We start from the raw sequence: 20,845 nt of genomic DNA on the forward strand, positions 1-20,845 counted from the left end.
TACGTTTATATATATATATATATGTGTTCCTACCTACCTCGGTTTAGAAAGAGAAAGTGAATCAGACATGCATCTACGAATATTATGCGGCTAGCAACGTTCCTCCTCCTCCTCCTCCTCCTCTCTCTCTCGTCATACAACGCGTACGCACACATATAGAGAAAAATAAATTAAAAAAAGAAAACAAAATACAAGAAAAAAGAGTACACAGATTCACCTACGGCATACCACGAGAGAGAGAAAGAGGGAGAGAGCAGTAGATATCAGAACGAATGTCTTCGTCCGAGACTGAAAAACTAATTTCGACCTTTTCCACAAAGTCCAGACGGAAAGGTAAAAGTAGAGTGTGTGAGAGAAAGGAGAAAGAGAGAGAAAGAGAGAGAAAGGAAATATACACAAGGGAGAAAGAAAAGAAAAAGTTAAAAAAAATATATATATATCGTTCATCCTCGTTCCGGTGGATAGAATTGAAAAAAATAAAAACACAAAAAAAAGGGGGAAGTGTTCCTTCCAGATTCAAGGATGATCGTGCTCGTGAAGAGAAAGAGAGAGCCAGACATAGAGATAGATAGAGAGAAAGAGAGAGAGGGGAAGATAGAAAAAGATAAGAGAAAAGAGAGAAGAGAGAGGAGAGAGAGAGTAAGAGAGAGAGAGAGTTGTAACATTTTTTTAATTATTTAAGTATAAAATTTGCAGTACCCATTCCAGTCCATTGTGATCCCATCTCCGAAAAAACGAACCAAATCTCTCGAGATTAAGCTGAAAAATTAGCTTGAACAATCTCTATCGATTGCTCTGAATCAGCTGCTTCAAAATCTGGAATTACTGTATACCCAGAATACAGAGAATTAGGAAATGGTTTCTCAGTAATATCAGTAATTAATTGAGCAAGTTCATCATCTCCTCTGCTCGAATTTAACTAAACACAAATAGAATATAAATCACGATCATTTTGCCTAATCACTTCGGTCGTAAAATAAATATCTTACAATATTAAAGATCGACGATATCATTTCCTGAGTTCGACAAGAAGCTACAAAAAGTCGTGGCATATTATATGGTGAAAGTTTTCTCCTTTGCTTCTTTTTTGAATGACGTTTTAGGATAATGTGAGAGAAGGAACCGTTTAAAGCAGCGCAACAATCCGTCCAAGGTGTTGGTTCGGTAATTACTTTTACGCGTCCATGCCAAAGGCATTGGGCTTCTTCTGGAGGCTCGGAATAATGAAGATTCGGATATATAACTCCGGTCTCCATAGCAATTGGTACCTAGAAATAAAAAATAAACAAATGTAGAAAATTAAACCAAATTTGTTTTGTTTTATATTTAATTTTGTGTTTTCAAAAAATTTACCTTGATTATCGAATTTATTGCATTATTATTATATGTGTTACCAATGTTCGCCGTAACAGATCCTAATAAAAGAGGATTAGAAAGACTTCGATCTTGACCATAAACAAGATCTATTGCCTTTAATTCTTCGAAATCCATTGATTTTATTCCTGTACCATCGGCCTCGATGTATGTTACGTCGCTTGGTTTTAGGCCGCAGTGTTTCAATGTCTGTTTCATTATTTGAGCCTGAGACTCGGCTGTGGGAAATAGACACGTATTTCTTGAAATTGCTTTAGTGTACTTAACAGAAAGATTAACGACCTCGGCATAAACCCGCTTTGCATTTTCGGCTCTTTGAAGAAAAATTGTTCCTACCGAGTCGCTTCTCGAGAATCCAGACGCTTTCTTATCAAAAGATCTATTTACGCCGTCTGTTGACAACAAACCTAAATAAAGGAATGCATAGAACAAAAAATTATTCATATATTACGAAAAATTTAACTTGCTGTTCTAAGATTTGTAATTATCATAGAAAAAAAAAAATATAAGAAAAATTACCTTATTGTCTTTACATGCAAGAACTGGAATAAATGATATCTAATATACTATTATTTTACCTAATTCGTACAGTTGGTGAGATGTTTTGGGAAGTAAGCTTAATATACAACCACTAACAATCGCGTATTCGCAATCTCCAGCTTTTATAGTTTCGTATGCTTTTTTAATTGCTAATGAACTTGATGTGCAAGATGAATGGACAGTGCAGTTTGTCCCGGTTAAACCCATACAAAACGAGATCCGATTTGATAGCAAACCACGGCAATACCCTAGTAGACTATATCCATTCTCCTATAATGAAAATAAAAACAATTGCACATAGAATGATTTTACCTTTAAATGAAATCCATTAGATCATTCTATTTACTTACTTGAGTTTTATCTTTCAGTAGATAACTATCTGACTCATATAAACTCAATACCCCGTAAACATTGGTTTTCTTGTTCCGTAACTCTACAGGATTTATTCCGGCATCAATGATCGCTTCAAACGTAACTTCCATTGCCATTCTTATTTCTGGCGATAGAAATTTTGCCTGAATTGCACTAATTCCAAAAAAAAAGTTATCGAATTTCGTTAAATTAGAAATGCGTCCTAAACGCGATGATATTTTAGACGAATGACCTAAAAAATAATAATTTAATGAAACAAAAATAACGCACATTATTCCACTTAATTTTTATATAAAAATAAATTGAACATATTCTTACCTAATTTCCAACTTGTATTATCTTCAGATACGCAATCTTCTCCATTTAATAGATTTGCCGTTAAATCATTGATATTAACACTCTTTGGAAATTTTCCCGATATTCCAGAGATAACCACTGCATTTTCATCTAAGCCTTCTACTTCCATATTTGCTAAATGTAGCAACACGCGACGAACTATCAGCTACAAATTCGTATGACAAATAAAGCTATTCATTGAAATCGCTGTTTATATAGCCCATCGAATAAGTCCAATTTAAATTGTTAATTATGCCTAATAGTTTTGCAATTTAAATGTGTTTACTATGGATTATGCTGCGTTGTCAATACATGATTGTATAAAAGAAATCTTTCCCTGGACTACCGATGACTTTTGATTTCTAATTCTTTTTATAGAAAAAAGATATTTATGTATGATCTATAGGGTAAACGATTCGAAGAACTTAATTCTATTAAATTCAAAAACATTTAATACTAGCTTGATATGAAAATGTTATCCAAAAATAATAAATCCGTCGAACAGACGTAAATAGCAATATACTTCAAATATAACATAGTTTTTTGGAAATACTTTTTGAACACTCCTAATGCTGGATCAAAATACTTAAATGTTACGGAAAACTATCAATAGATAATATAATTAGGACTTCAATAAAAAGTAACATTTTTTTATTTAACATTTTAATTAAAATTCTCTTGAAAGCGTTATACGAACTATTAATATCACGAAATAGCGATATCTGGAAAAATATTTCTGGTTGTTAATATTACACGCATACGTAACTTTAATAAAAATTAAATTAGTTGGTAAGAAAAATGTTGCATTAGAAATATCCAGGACACTTATTAGATAACGAAAGAGGGAAAATATTAACTAGTTTATATAAAATTGAAAGCATGGATGCTGAATCTTTGAAATTCGGTTGTGATACAATAGGCATGTGAGTTGCAAGAGGCTTAATGTATCTAAAATATGATACAAATTGTCTAGTAGAAACATTACCTAAATGTCGTATAAATACAGCATTAGTTGTAGGACCACCATATTATGTTGTAGAAACTGCTTAGTCATTATTTATTGAAAGATTTAAGTCTTCACGTAAAAAGTTGATGAGTACATCAGAATTTTCTGAGTTGAAAATAACATTAAAATTTTCACTTAAAATCCTTAGTAACTTATCCTCCCACCCCTATACTTATATATGCCTCTCCAATTGTTGTACATGAAAGTAATGCCATGGAATTAAATGTTTCGCATGGAAATAAAGGTTATTTATATAACAAGAAAACTATAAACAAAGACAATATTACATGGAGGTGTGTTTCATATCACTCAACGCTACTTTGTCCTGCAATAGTACATACTGATACTGAAAATCTTAATGGTAAAATACAATATAATCACATTAATTATCATCCGGTTGAAAAGTCGTCAGTTGAAATGTCGCGGTTGAAACGTCGTTGGTTGAAATGTTACAGAACCCTCACAGTCATGTCAATGGTAGTGGTCACAATGTTAGTTATATCATTCGCATTGTGATAGATAGCAATACCTCTAGCTCAAACATTTAATCGTTTGTATTGAATTAAACAATTGCAATTTGGTATATTAAAGGACTCATAATCATATAACTAAATTTTCCTCAACATTAAAATTTGAGATTTTTGTATAATTGAATCAATCAGCAATTCATCGGAGTGAGCCCACTGACTTTGATAATGGAAAGTATCAAATTGATGATAGTTGCTATCCGCTAAATTGATAACAATTTTTGTACCAATAATCACAGGCTGAGGCGATGGTGCAGAAGTCATTAGTAAATTCGAAGTTGATGGAGTACATAAAATTTCATTCGCAGTCAATTGGTATGCTTGTGCTATCATTTTTCTCGCAGCCTATACGCCTAACAACATTCTCTGTTGGTATCAGCTGGATTCGCCGAGATGTGGGTATACTCACTTCAACTCTCGGTAATAAAATAAAGATTATGCAATCTCTTCTTGTAAAAAGAATGAAAGTTATTGCAGTAAAAATAAATTTTACAATGTTTTAAATATATAATTTTTAACATTAATATAATATTTGTGTCTTTCTCTCTTTTCTTAAACAATATTTCTATTCTTACCTATTAATAGATTCTTTTTTAATTATTTTTTGTTACTGTAGATGCATTCTATACGTATAATAATTCAAATGAAACCTCTGCGAATTAAAGAATCTTCCAATATAATATATTTCCTATTTATATTTAAAATTTGTAATAACTAGGAAGCATTCCTTCTTCAATTTTTTCAATAGAAAATAAATGCACATGGTTTCTTTGCAGTGTGGTAAAAAGAAGACGGTGTCTTCCAAAATCTTTCATGATTGCAGTGTTGTCAGCTTTTTCTTATCGTTGTGGAAAGTTATATACCCTCTTTTCCAGTAAAATAATTGAAAACCTATTAAGAAAGAATAAGTTTATTATTGCTATAAATAAAAATTTTTGAAGAAAATTATAATATTAGTTTTTTTCAGAAGCAAGATTATTATTTTAACCTCTTAACAGATTCATGTCTTGCTTATTCCTTGTAACTGTGGTTGAATTCTATTTGCATGATAATTCACATGAAATCTCCACGAAGGAGACATTAGTTAAAAGAAATTTTTATATCGTTAACCCTCATTGGAAAATGAAATTTATATGCATAGATTTGAGTCTTTTTCTTGAATGTGTTACAGTCTTTGATTTGAATAAAAAAAATGTAAAGCCGCATACTTAGCTAAACCTAATTAAGAAAGTAGTTTAAGTATGAAATATAAAAATATAAAAAGAGAAGCATAGTCTCATAAATTAAATTATAAAATATATAATACATATTTTTTACTCGGTAAAGTATTTTAACTGAACTTTAAGATATTCTTCTTACCATTGTTTGTTATAATATCAGGATGAAGGAAACAATTTGTATTTCATCGGTATACTTAGATTAAAATCAGAAAAATTTCATCGTATAGTTAAGGCATAAAAAAAGTCGTACAGCATGTTATCCAGTTTATTCATTTTCAACCTAAATTGATGATCACTAAAGAGAAAAAATGAAACGAAATAAAACCAATAAATAATAATACATACCTCAATTAACTTCAAAAAAGATTTTTATTACTAATATTCACAATTAATCAATGATTTTGATGATATTTTTGAAGATATTCACTGTTTTTTAATATCAATCCCCACCATTTGTAATAATTCAAATAAACTAGTGTGTAAGAATAAGACGAGTGTCTTTGTTAATGGCCCAGCAGTTCGTGCTTAGCAACAATATGAATAGTGGAAAAACTCGATAACAAAATTTCGATATTTTCAATATTTTCAATATTCTCAAAACGATTGAGGCGCGTATTTTGAATATACGCTAATAATTTATAGTCGTTACAAATGATACATAAATCGTTATCACGTTGAGTGCAACACGAATTGTGAAGGAAGTCCTCGTCAGGCTACGCTCGTTATTTAGTATTGAAAAAGAAGTATAACTTCAAAACGAAAATAATAACATTTACATCGCACGATACGTTTCCAATCTTCTTCTCGATATTTTTATAATTAATTACAGATCAACTATCACAATAATTACATATTATTATTATTATTATTATTAATAATATCATCTTTAATTTTCCTTGTTTCTTTTTAATTATTAGGTGTACAAATAAGTTTCCGCCGTTTTAATGTAGATAGCGCGGCGCGGAGTTTCCGTTTACTTTCGCAAATGATATCCTGCTAAAAAATTAGTTTGGACGTTTAAGAACAACATAACCTATTAATATTATTGATTTCATATTGGTAAAATATAATTTTTTTTAGTTGAATATGTCCAAATTTGAGCCAAATAAGCGTCATTTGCGGGAAATATTAGTTTACTTCTTTAATATAAAGAAATCTGCTGCTGAGGCGCATCGATTGCTCGTAGAAGCATATAGTGAGACTGCTTTGAGTGAGAGAACGTGTCGTGAGTGGTTTCAAAAGTTTAAAAACGGTGATTTCGACGTAGAAGACAAAGATCGCAGTGGAAGGCCAAAAATTTACGAGGATGCAGAATTGGAGGAAATATTGGAGGAAGATTCATCTTAAACACAAAAAGAACTTGCTGTAACATTATAAGTCACTCAGCAAGCAGTCTCACATCGTTTAAAATCATTAGTAATGATTAATAAACAAGGAAATTGGGTTCCGTACGAATTAAAGCCGAGAGATATTGAACGCTGATTATGCTTAAGAGAAATACTGCTTGCTAGACATAAAAAAAAGGGTTTTTTACATCGTATCATCACTGGTGACGAGAAATGGATACTATATGATAATCCAAAAAGAAGAAAATCATGGGGATTACCAAGCCATGCGTCAACATCAACAGTAAAACCGAATATTCACGGAAAAAAACTCATGCTGTGTATTTGGTGGGATCAGATTGGTGTAGTGTATTATGAGTTGCTTAATCCGAGCAAAACAATCACCGGAGCTCTCTATCGAACACAATTAATGAAATTGAGCCGAGCTCTGAAGGAAAAACGCCCTCAATACTATTCTAGACACGCAAAAATTATTCTCCTGCATGACAATGCTCGTCCACATGTAGCGGCTCCCGTGAAAAAGTATTTGGAAACTCTTGATTGGGAAGTGTTACCCCACCCGCCGTATTCACCAGACATTGCACCGTCCGATTATCACCTATTTCGGTCCATGGCACATGCTCTGTCGGAGCAGCGGTTCAAATCATATGAAGATACAAAAAATTTGGTTGATACGTGGATAGCCACAAAAGACAAGGAGTTCTTCCGACGTAGGATCCGAATGTTGCCTGAGAGATGGGAAAAAGTCATTGCAAGTGATAGACAGTATTTTAAATAACCTTATAATTACCATTCTTCTAGAATAAGTACTTAATTTTTAATAAAAAACGACGGAAACTTATTTGTACACCTAATATATTTCATACATAAACTATTTTCTTAAATAATTTTAGATAAGTATGCGGTTCTACACTTTTTAATCCAATCAAAAACTGTAACACATCCAAGAAAAAGACTCAAATACAGCATCGGATATATGCATATAAATTTCATTTTCAATGGTTAACGATATAAAGATTTCTTTCAACTAATGTCTCCTCCGTAAAGAGTCTATGTGAATTATTATGCGAATGAAATGCAGCTGCAGTTACAAGGAATAATCAATATCAGAATCTATTAAAAAAGGTAAACATTATATAATTCTCCTAAAAAATAATTATTTATAGCATTATTAAACTTATTATTTCTTCGTAGGTTTTCAATTAATTTACTGGAAAAGAGAGTATGTAACTTTCCACAATGATAAGAAAAAGCTGACCACACTGCAATCTTGATAGATTTTGGAAGAAACCGCCTTCTTTTTACGTATAATGGGAGAAAATCAAATCTATTAATATTCTATCAAAGGAAGTGAAGAAAGAATGCATCTTACAATTAGATAAGCAGCGAAGAATTTACAAAGAAAGCGACGAACAAAGCGATTTAAGCTAGAAGCGAAATAAGAAAAGTATAAGTATTCTTTGTACTTCCATAAACGAGATGAACCTTTTTGTTGAATCCGTATACAAACGAAGCGAGCAAAAGGTGAGATACGTGTTTAATCTTTTGTTTAAACCGCAATTCTTTATCATATTTCATTTAACAACCAGAGCTTTTATGCTACAAGCCTTTTTCCTGACGAGCTAATATAATATTATACTTTGTATTGATTTAACCAAGTGTTTTTCTTTTTTCTTATTTGTTGTTTAATTTTATTAATTTTTTTAATAATTGTATTTTATTTAAATTGTATTTAATATCTTTATTTTGTTAAAGTTTTTATTGAAGTTATATTTTATGTTATTTACAAATGTAGAGTATATATTGGCATTCGGGAAAATTGTAGTTATTTCATATTGAATACAATGAAGATGGAGAAGTAAATGTTATGTGGCTTAAGTTTCCAGATTCACTAAAGATTTGCCAGAAAAACGTACAAAAAGTTGCTGGACACATTGCGATTTAAATTAATAAAACAATAGTGCTGATCGGACGTAGATCTTCAACTATTCTCCTTAGCAACAATACAAAAATTAAGATTAAGCATTCACATTTATCTATAGTTTAAATTTTATTATTTGTTATTAATTATTGTTGAAAATTTATTTATTTTATTTTATTTATTTTAATTATTTTAATTTTTAAGTTATTATTAAACTATAATCTCTTGCAGCTTTCCTATTGACCAGGATCAGTATACATTTCAATTTCTGTTTAAGTTTTCAATATGCCTAAAACTAATGCAGAGAAATGTAGAGATTATCGTCTTCGTAGGAAAAGGAATAAGGAAAATAAGGAAAATAATGAGGAAAATAAGGAAAACATAATGCACGCTAATGCTAAACGTTGTAGGATTCTTAGCTGCGAAGAAAAATTATTCAAAAAGGTTATGAATTGCCTGTGAATGAAATTTTATGTACTCCGTCAACTTCTAATTTACTTTGCGAACCATCGGCTAAGCCTGTGATTACCGGTAAAAATTTAAATAATTTAAATGTCCCAGCAATAACTAATGTTATTGCTAATTATTTATTTTTTTTGTTTGGTTTTTATGTTTTGAAGTTATTTGAAGTTACTTACATTTATTTTATTTAGCATTTATTTTACGTTTATTTCTTCAAGAAATTCAATTGTTTGCGAATGGAACTTTATGCGCCCCATCGACTTCGAATTTATTAGTGACTTTTGAACCATCGGCTCAGCCTATGATTACCGGTACAAATTTATATAATTTAAAATTCACAGCAATAACTAATAGTACTGCTAATTATTATTTTTAAACTTATACTTCTTTTTGGTACGTTTAGGAATTTGGTCTTTATTTTTTACTTTTACTTCTTCAAGATGCATCGTTGTCTACTGCATAAGATGACTATCACAACTATATTACTGTGCAAGCTGATGTGCATATGGAAAATTCTTCTATGCCGTGTCATCATTGTATAACATCAAAAAACATTACAATAACAAACATGGAGCAAAGTTCACGATCTCAAGCACGAAATAATCAATATTTAGCTGATGCTTCGATTATACATGTATTGTCTAATCAAGACATTGTACCAGATGAAGAACGCAATTCGTTAAACCAAGACACAATCATGAATCAGGAATTACCTCAATCAGATGTACCCTCTATTTATTTTAACTCTTCAGACCAGTTAGTAATTAATGATTCCACTGGCGAGCAAATTGATATGGATTTAGATCCTTCTTAACCATATAGCAATTATCATCAATTTGAACGAGCTCATAAGGAATTTAAAATAAAATTCTTGGGCAATTCATTTGAACATCCATGCTCAGTATGTGACAGATTGTGGTTTAAAAAGGATTTAAAAGAGCCATCTAATGAACATAAGCATATTCTAATACAATTTATACCTAATGTACCTATAGAAAATACTAAGATTTGTAATACATGCATACAAGCTTTAAACAAGAAAAATATTCCTCTAATATCAACATATAACGGCTTCAAATATCCAGATGTACCTTTAGCATCTACCACCTTTATATTTAGTTTTTAAAAGATTAATTTCGCCTCGTATTTCTTTTATGCAGATCAGACGCCTGAGACATGTGAATGGTAAATACGCCAGTTATGGTCAATTAATTAACCTACCTGTTTCAGTTAATACAATGGTCAAATCTCTTCAAAGAAATATCGATAACGATTATTGTATAAATGTACATATTAAACGTAAGAAAATTCAGCGATCTAGTTACTTACATGGCATTGTTAACAAGCGTACAATTAAAGCTTGGCTACAATTTTTAATACCGTCTCCATTGTATAGAATGTACGATATTAAAATTGATGATTCATATTTTAATGATAATCAAATTCACGACAAAGTTGGACAAAATGATGTCAGTGAACACATTCCTGTAGAAGAGAGTCTTACGGCGCACCAACCGACATTAATGTGGGACAAAGAACAATATTTACGTATTGCACCTGGCGAAGAAAATTTACCTCAAAGTTTATTATTTGATGAATTTTTTTATTTTTTATTTCTTATTTCATTTTTTATTTTCTATTTTATTTTTTATTTCTTATTTTATTTCTTATTTTAATTAAACCCTTCTTCTTCTTCATGTATAAATAAATAACATTATACTTATTTTTTTGAAGTTATTTTTGAGATTGTTGATGCTATATTCATTTTGGTACGCCAAGGAAGTATAACTTCTTACGTGCGTACATAAGTACACACGCCAGTTTTTTTCTATATGTTTTTTAACCTTTTTTTCATATTTCTTAATTTTTAAATATATACAGGAAAGAGAAAATTATTTATTACAAAAAAATTAGGAACAATAAATTTGTTAACATCTCGCGCAATTAATAAAAGATTACTTACTACATAAACAACGATTTTTTAAAAGATTGGTTAGAAAACAAACCAGATTAACGTTTAAAAATATTTCTCTTTCATTTGATTTTAATAATTTCGAAGCGTACCATGCATATCGATCATTTTATGAAAAATTTTTTATGACAATTGATGATGGACTATTGAATGCTTTTACGATAACTATCACTCTGGAATCTTCGTTTAATAAATATAAATAAATGTACAATAAATGGTAAAACTCCTGGACATAAAACAATTATATATGAAATTATTAATGATTAAAATATATACGATTGTTATATTTGTTAGTATATTGAAGATTTATTTATTTTTATATACCTGGTAAAAAATAAAATGTTAACTGTAATTCAAGGATAAAATTTTCCTTTATTATTTTCGCGAGATGTGGAAAAATTTATTATTTAAAATTTTTTTGTAATAAATAATTTGCTCTTTCCTGTATATATTTAAAAATTAAGAAATATGAAAAAAAGATTTGAAAACAGATAGAAAAAAATTATTAAAAAAAACTCCCCACATGAAGGATCGAATACTAACTAGCGGCACGAGAAGCAAGAACGCTATTACTGACGCTAGCGAGCCACTTGATAGACGGTCGAAATTAAGATAGTATAAATACATATATAACAAAAATCAAAATTTTTAAAACCTTTTTTCTCAAAATTGGCTGGGCATTTTGAAAAAACCCTTTACTACGATAACACCGTAAAAGTATACCACTAATATACCAAAGCTCGTTAAAATCCGTGTGTATCCCAGTGCAAGATCCCCTTGTTAGTTCGCCTTTGGACTATGTACAATCGGGGTTGGTGCATTATCAATCTTCTAATTCAAATTCTTTTGTCATAAATAGTATTAACTTCTGCATTAATACATCCTGCAGTACATTAGATAGGATTACGAGTTAAAGTATAACGTCAGTAACAAATAGTTGCATTTTAAGATCAAATAATTAAATTTTTACCATCAAAAAATCGTAATCTAAAATCGAACGAATATTATAAATTAACAGGTATTTATAATTTGCTGATCAGGCAGGTAAACAAAGATCGAATACAGGAGAAAAAGATCTAAGAATGCGGTCAGAGTCTAATAATCAAGCAGCGAATACGTCTTACTGTATTATTATAATTATTTTTGTAATTTATTTATCAGAATAATTACATTTCTGTGAAGAGATCTTTCCTTCCATAACGAACCTATCATCAACATTATCAGAATTCCTATTTTTTGTTCGTCAAATATCCTTTTGGAAGACTGACTAGTGAGAGGAGATCCCACATAGATTTAGTTTACACAAACTAAACTTAGCTATTGTGTTACGTTATTGAGTGTATTCACGTCCACTTCATTTTAATTCCCTACACTAGGTGCTAGTATTGTGATAGGAAAAATTCAGGAGTGAACAATAAGTAGCAGTATACACGTTTTAGATTTTCTTCTCGCCTTTCCCCTTCTCCGAAAGACCTTCCTGGTTACACAAACGGACAATCTTTCGCACCACTCTTTGACCTCTTGCTTACACCCAATCCAAAAGAATTTTTTGCGAATTCTATCCAGGGTCTTGTTCATTTCGAAATGTTTCCCAGTCGAGCTGTCATGTGCTTCCTCCAAGACCTCTTTAGTCTGAGCGCTTGGTACAATCCCCTGCAAAATGAATTCATTTTATTCGGATGCTCCCATCTCCTTGAGAGCAGCCCTTTCTCCACTTGTTAGTCTCGTCCTCCCTTAAGATGATCCTCTTTACCTTTTCTTCAAGCTTTTTCTCCGCTTTTTCCCGCTTAGCGCAATGAGAGCACCCGGTTTTTTTGCAAGTAAGTCTGGACAGTACATCCGCGTTTCCATGGGTCTTCCCTTTCTTGTGAAGGATCTCAAAGTTTATACGTTGCAAACGCTCGAATCATCGAGCCAGCTGTCCGTCAAACTCCTTGAATGAAACGAGCTACTGAATAGAAGCGTGATCTGTCCGCAAAATAAACTTACGGCTTGGAGACAGCACTCTTCCTAAGCCGTGCTCTGAAGCATCCACGTCTAAAACGAATTGGTTCACTGCCTCAAGGAAGATCAGAACCGGCGGCGAGATGAGAGACTTCTTCAATTCGTCGAAAGACCGTTGACATTCTGCATTCCAGGAGAATTTCCTTTCTTTCTCCATCAGTGTATACAGAGGCTTGGCTATTATTGAGAACCCTTTTCACGAACTTCTTGTAATAAGAACAATTCCAAGGAAGCTCCTCACTTGCTGTTTGTCTCGTGGTACTGGGCAATCTCTTGACTATACTTATCCTGCCCATCTTCTAATTTAACTCTCTACTTTCTTTATTTTCCTTCGAAAGTTAACAGCGACTGCTCCTTTGGCTTTATGCCTGTATTATTTCTCGTATTCAAATTTCCATTCGTTTTACCGGCCATTATAGTAGGTTTTCAACGATAAGACAGAAATCTTTGTTACTGACTATAAATCAGATGAAAACAAGAGATCCCCTTTGCCGACTTCACTTGCTACGCTAGACGTCTGGTTTATCAGTTACCGGATTTTAAGGAATCTTTCTTATCTACTTTTATCTTTATCTTCTTTATCTACCTTTTTCAATTTGCCGCTCTAGACACTTTTATACTCTATTCTAATCTCGGCTTTTTTCTTTCCTCGTCACTGCTCTTTTTTACTTTTCACCTTATTTTAACACGTTTAATCACTGATTTTTTAAGTATTATAAAGTTGACATTAAACCTCAACAGCTAAAAAAAATGAATAAGTTCATTTTATAGCTAACTGTTTTAATTAATTATTTAATTAGTTATTGATAATTGAAAATGTGAAAACTTTTCTTTTATTTCTAAGTAAAGCAACGTAGTTTAAAAAACAGGAAAAAATGAATAAGTGCGCTAAATTGCTAACAAAATGCTTATTTAAAATCTGTGTATAATTGCTAACATTTATTAATTATTTAATTAGTTATTAATAGTTAGAAATGTGGAATGTTTTGAGTGGGAGATTTTTTTCAAAGTGCGCTTGCGCCGTGAATTTGTTGTTGCGCATGCGTATAACATTTATCCCACTCATAGATGATTCAATGCAAGTCAAAAAAAAAATTTAACTGAGTGTAAGCGTCTTTTGAAACTTTAAACGCGTTTTTCTCAAACAGTGTTTTTAAAGTCGGTGATCTCGATTTCTTAGAAATGGCTCAATCGATCGGTTTCGAATTTTTACACAATCTTTTTAGATATATTCCTCGGGTATTGATGGGATAAATAATATTTAAAAAAACTATTTCTATTTTTTTTTTACAATTTAGAGTAAAAATTTCACTCTAAAATGAAACATTTTTTTCAAATAGACACCATTTTGTCTAAAATCAAAATTTTCATAATTCCTCTATTCATACCTGCATTAATTCGAGTCCCAGTCTAGACAGCATTGTGACTAAATTTTTTCAAAAATCCTGTAGTAAATGACATATGTTTTTAGCAGGAAACTTAAAACCTTTCCACCGCCCGCTTTCATATAGACTGTTTGTCGCTGTACTCACATATCGTATTTTTATCTTATTATTCGGGTGACATAACGATGAGCAGTCGTTGTCATTATATACTTGTATTTTGTTACTAGAATCTTTTTAGAATCTGTTATTACAATCAGTTGGTAGAATTTGCGATTTAGCGAGCGGTCCGACAATTGTTAAAGTTAAACGCTGCTTACGAGAGGAGTCCGATAGCTGCTAGTCTTAGAAATTATTCAATCATTGCACACTTATAGTAGTCATTGAAAATAATCTCGTTGTTTTTCGGAAACATAGTATGGTAATAAACCGTTTACGATAAAAGTGAGTAATGATTCTTCCAATATTTTTATATTCATTTATTTCTTTTCTTTAATACAGTAATTGGTAGCGGCGGGGTCTCGTGACCATTATCGATATCTCGCCGGATCGATACCCCGACAAGGAGAATATTTTATTTGTCTTTCTTTTATTATTTATTTTTTTATCGTATAGTACGTTTAATTGATTTTCTTTTTTCTTTCTTTTATTTCTTTAGAATATGTTGTATCTATTTTGTAAGGAATATAAGGAAAGATAAAACGCTATGGTGAATGACGTTATTGAACATGCATGCGAGACTAAATAATCGTTTTCCGTTACAATGATATCGCTTTCTATTATGGTCCACAAAAACTGTAAATACCAAACTTAAATTTTTCTTGATTTCTTGTTTTATTTAAAGAATACGAAAAAAAGATAGCACCATTAATGCTATCTTTTTTTTTTTTTTTTGCGCAGTTTTTTATCAGAGAAGGCGACCACTGCGATTTTTCACACATCCCTTTGCAGTAATAAGTGGTTTATCTACAGACAAGCAACTAACCAAAAACACAACTAAATACGGAAACTTGATTCCGAGAACCAGCTGGACTCGATCTCACGCCGCTTAGTTTACTTTGCACGTAGGCGACGAATTTGATCAACCTAGCTATCCAAGACAACCGATTGAAATCGACAAAAACTAGAATTAAAATGCTCGTTCTCGCATTTTGCCCACCGAAAACGTTATCTTTTCCTTGTCCTCTTGTTTGAATACAAAGCTAATGAACTTCTGAAAAACAGAAGGTGAATTACATAACCCAAACGAAATTTTTAAAAATTCATAATGACCGTTCGACACCACAAATGCTGTGTTTTTTCGACTGTTCTTATTTACTGACACATAGAAAATCCATTCTTTATATCTATTGTAGAAAAAGCGTGCGTCTTGTAAAGCGTCTAACTGATCCTTGATCAGCGGTAATGGGTTAGATCTTCGCATAGTATGGAATTTACCAAATCTCGCTCGTTTTGTTCTAATGAATTGTATATAATGCAAACAGCTTCTACATTGCATTAATGATTCATCAATCGAAATGTTTTTATTTGATAAATACATGCGAATAAAAGTTTTTTGAAGTTATACTTCTTTTTTCGCGTTTGGGAAAATGTGATAAAAGTGAATTTTTTCCGAGCGACATGGTAAAAGTCGAAACCAGAAAGTTTGTCGGTATTTACGATGTGCAGCAAAGCGATTTCAAATTTACAACAGCATGAAACTCGTCTTTCTTCTTCTTCCTCTTTTTTTCTTTTTTTTTCAAGCGGGTCACCATCGAAGTACTAATCGAACTCAGCGTTGCTTGACAATGATCGAGCGAGAATTAGTGCTGTCACCGCACCATTGCCGTGACGCATAAAGTAATACGATATATCTCCCTTATATTTAGAGTAGACTGATATCTATATTTTGATATATTTTTATTCTTTCTATATATTTATAATATATCGCGCGATCGATTGAAAATAATATGTTTCCTTTCTTTTTTGCGAAATTATATTTCTTTTTTGTTAAATAATTAAATAATAATAAATTAGTAGCTTATCTTCTCATACTTCTAATCCTCCCCCTTCTTACCTGGTCACGCTAATATATTTATAAAATTAAATAAATAAATGGATAAAAATATAATAATAAAAAAAAATAATCGGCTCACATTAGCGAATATTATCGATCATCAAGCAGGGAGGGGAGAACAGATTTCTTTATCAACTATATTCTATGTAAAAAGAAAATTTATAACAATAATATAATAATAAATAATAAAAATTAATTAAAAAGTAACAAGGAAAATTAATAATGATATTATTATTAATAATAATATAATAATAATATGTAATTATTGTGATAGTTGATCTGTAATTAATTATAAAAATATCGAGAAGAAGATTGGAAACGTATCGTGCGATGTAAATGTTATTATTTTCGTTTTGAAGTTCTTCTTTTTCAATACTAAATAACGAGCGTAGCTGACGAGGACTTCCTTCACAATTCGTGTTGCACTCAACGTGATAACGATTTATTATCATTTGTAACGACTATAAATTCTTAGCGTATATTCAAAATACGCGCCTCAATCATTTTGAGAATATTGAAAATATTGAAAATATCGAAATGTTGTTATCGAGTTTTTCCACTATTCAAATTTGCTAAGCACGCACTGCTGGGCCATTAACAAAGACACTCGTCTTATTCTTACACACTAGTTTTTTGAATTATTACAAATGGTGGGGATTGATATTAAAAAACAGTGAATATCTTCAAAAATATCATCAAAATCATTGATTAATTGTGAATATTAGTAATAAAATCTTTTTTGAAGTTAATTGAGGTATGTATTATTTTATTGGTTTTATTTCGTTTCATTTTTTCTCTTTAGTGATCATCAATTTAGGTTGAAAATGAATAAACTGGATAACATGCTGTACGACTTTTTTATGCCTTAACTATACGATGAAATTTTTCTGATTTTAATCTAAGTATACCGATGAAATACAAATTGTTTCCTTCATCCTGATATATAACAAACAATGGTAAGAAGAATATCTTAAAGTTCAGTTAAAATACTTTACCGAGTAAAAAATATGTATTATATTATTTTATAATTTAATTTATGAGACTATGCTTCTCTTTTTATATTTTTTATATTTCATACTTAAACTACTTTCTTAATTAGGTTTAGCTAAGTATGCGGCTTTACATTTTTTTATTCAAATCAAAGACCGTAACACATTCAAGAAAAAGACTCAAATCTATGCATATAAATTTCATGTTCCAATGAGCTTAACGATATAAAATTTTCTTTTAACTAATGTCTCCTTCGTAGAGATTTCATGTTAATTCAATACAAACGATTAAATGTTTGAGCTGGAGGTATTGCTATCTATCACAATGCGAATGATATAACTAACATTGTGACCACTACCATTGACATGACTGTGAGGGTTCTGTAACATTTCAACCAACGACGTTTCAACCGCGACATTTCAACTGACGACTTTTCAACCGGATGATAATTAATGTGATTATATTGTATTTTACCATTAAGATTTTCAGTATCAGTATGTACTATTGCAGGACAAAGTAGCGTTGAGTGATATGAAACACACCTCCATGTAATATTGTCTTTGTTTATAGTTTTCTTGTTATATAAATAACCTTTATTCCATGCGAAACATTTAATTCCATGGCATTACTTCATGTACAACAATTGGAGAGGCATATATAAGTATAGGGGTGGGAGGATAAGTTACTAAGGATTTTAAGTGAAAATTTTAATGTTATTTTCAACTCAGAAATTCTGATGTACTCATCAACTTTTTACGTGAAGACTTAAATCTTTCAATAAATAATGACTAAGCAGTTTCTACAACATAATATGGTGGTCCTACAACTAATGCTGTATTTATACGACATTTAGGTAATGTTTCTACTAGACAATTTGTATCATTTTGATACATTAAGCTCTTGCAACTCACATGCCTATTGTATCACAACCGAATTTCAAAGATTCAGCATCCATGCTTTCAATTTATATAAACTAGTTAATATTTCCCTCTTTCGTTATCTAATAAGTGTCCTGGATATTTCTAATGCAACATTTTTCTTACCAACTAATTTAATTTTTATTAAAGTTACGTATGCGTGTAATATTAACAACCAGAAATATTTTTCCAGATATCGCTATTTCGTGATATTAATAGTTCGTATAACGCTTTCAAGAGAATTTTAATTAAAATGTTAAATAAAAAAATGTTACTGTTTTTATGAAGTCCTATTATATTTATCGTATTGAGAGTTGAGCCGTAAACATTTAAGGATGTTGAGCCAGCATTAGGAGTTGTTCAAAAAGTATTCCAAAAACTATGTTATATTTGAAGTATTGCTATTTACGTCTGTTCGACGGATTTTATTTTTGGATAACATTTTCATATCAAGCTAGTATTAAATGTTTTGAATTTAATAGAATTAAGTTCTTCGAATCGTTTACCCTATAGATCATACATAAATATCTTTTTTCTATAAAAAGAATTAGAAATCAAAAGTCATCGGTAGTCCAGGGAAAGATTTCTTTTATACAATCATGTATTGACAACGCAGCATAATCCATAGTAAACACATTTAAATTGCAAAACTATTAGGCATAATTAACAATTTAAATTGGACTTATTCGATGGGCTATATAAACAGCGATTTCAATGAATAGCTTTTTTGTCATACGAATTTGTAGCTGATAGTTCGTCGCGTGTTGCTACATTTAGCAAATATGGAAGTAGAAGGCTTAGATGAAAATGCAGTGGTTATCTCTGGAATATCGGGAAAATTTCCAAAGAGTGTTAATATCAATGATTTAACAGCAAATCTATTAAATGGAGAAGATTGCGTATCTGAGGATAATACAAGTTGGAAATTAGGTAAGAATATGTTCAATTTATTTTTATATAAAAATTAAGTGGAATAATGTGCGTTATTTTTGTTTCATTAAATTATTATTTTTTAGGTCATTCGTCTAAAATATCATCGCGTTTAGGACGCATTTCTAATTTAACGAAATTCGATAACTTTTTTTTTGGAATTAGTGCAATTCAGGCAAAATTTCTTCGCCAGAAATAAGAATCGGCAATGAAAGTTACTTTTGAAGCGATCATTTTGCCCCGGATAAATCCTGTAGAGTTACGGAACAAGAAAACCCAATGTTTACGGGGTATTGAGTTTATATGAGTCAGATAGTTAATCTACTGAAAGATAAAACTCAAGTAAGTAAATAGAATGATCTAATGGATTTCATTTAAAGGTAAAATCATTCTATGTGCAATTGTTTTTATTTTCATTCCTAGGAGAATGGATATAGTCTACTGGGGTATTGCTTGGTTTGCTATCAAAATCGGATCTCGTTTTTGTATGGTGTATTTGCCAAAATTCCTCCAACACGGAGTCCTCCGGCGATTGGATTAAGCTTATTATAAGGAGGTGAAAAGGTGTATTAGTAAATAAAAAACACGTGGTTGAGCCAATAAGTGCAATGCTTTATTGGCTCGTCAGGGAAAAGCCTTGCGGCAAAAAACCCTGTTGTTATCAGTACAATGGACGACGATGGATACGGACATAGTCCGTGATCACTTCTCGTCACGATTACCCGGCGGTAATCAAGTTGAAAGAAATAGAAATTATATCTCTCACCGTTAATTGTCGCCTCTACTTCGCTCGTATTTGTTATCTGTAAGATACTTTCGTTTAATAGATAAACTCCTTGTCTTTCTATCGTATTTATATTCTGTAAGATATATTCGCTTAACAGATAAACTCCTTGTCTTTCTATACTCCTCTCGTGGTTAGCGGTTGAATAGAATCTTGTGTGTTGTGCCCTCGTGGGCGTCCAGCGGTTGAATAAACGTGTCTTTGTGTGTTGTGCCCTCGTGGGCGTCCAGCGGTTGAATAGAACGTGTCTTTGTGTGTTGTGCCCTCGTGGGCGTCCAGGGTTGAATAGAACGTGTCTTTGTGTTGTGCCCTCGTGGGCGTCCAGCGGTTGATAGAACGTGTCTTGTGTGTTGTGCCCTCGTCGTGGGGTCCAGCGGTTGAATAGAATGCGTTTTTCGTATTGTGCCCTGCAGGGGCCCTCACTCGACGGTCGAGTGGTGGGGGTTATAGATGCTAGTTACTAGTAACTCTCTATCGATTTAGTGTGCGCATAGTAATCTCGTATTTTGGTTACATCGATTTTCGGCTATGATCGATTCCGATCGTACATACTCCCCCCGTTGAGAGGGTACCGATCAATAATATTCTTATTCGAGTAAGTGTATCGTGATGTCTTACGCTAAAGTTTACAAAGTTTGGTCGTAGATTGTTTGATAGAATTGCATATCGCTGGCCAGGCGATCTAATCGTCTTGTACGTACAAGAA

At 31.5% G+C, this 20,845-nt stretch overlaps 1 protein-coding gene across 1 annotated transcript; it reads right to left on the reverse strand.

Annotated features, from left to right (window-relative positions):
• Nucleotides 1-1,174: 1,174 nt before the first annotated feature.
• LOC122517900 (fatty acid synthase-like) lies at nt 1,175-2,121 on the reverse strand. Its single transcript, XM_043636517.1, has 4 exons — nt 1,953-2,121; nt 1,471-1,781; nt 1,411-1,415; nt 1,175-1,268 (listed from the first exon to the last, which is right to left on the reverse strand). The coding sequence occupies exons 1-4, from the start codon at nt 2,119-2,121 to the stop codon at nt 1,175-1,177; spliced, it is 579 nt and encodes a 192-aa protein (XP_043492452.1).
• Between the last annotated feature and the right edge of the window lie 18,724 nt (nt 2,122-20,845).

This window comes from Polistes fuscatus, unplaced genomic scaffold, assembly GCF_010416935.1.
Source record: "Polistes fuscatus isolate 324 unplaced genomic scaffold, CU_Pfus_HIC Scaffold22, whole genome shotgun sequence".
Classification (NCBI taxonomy): Eukaryota; Metazoa; Arthropoda; class Insecta; order Hymenoptera; family Vespidae; genus Polistes; species Polistes fuscatus.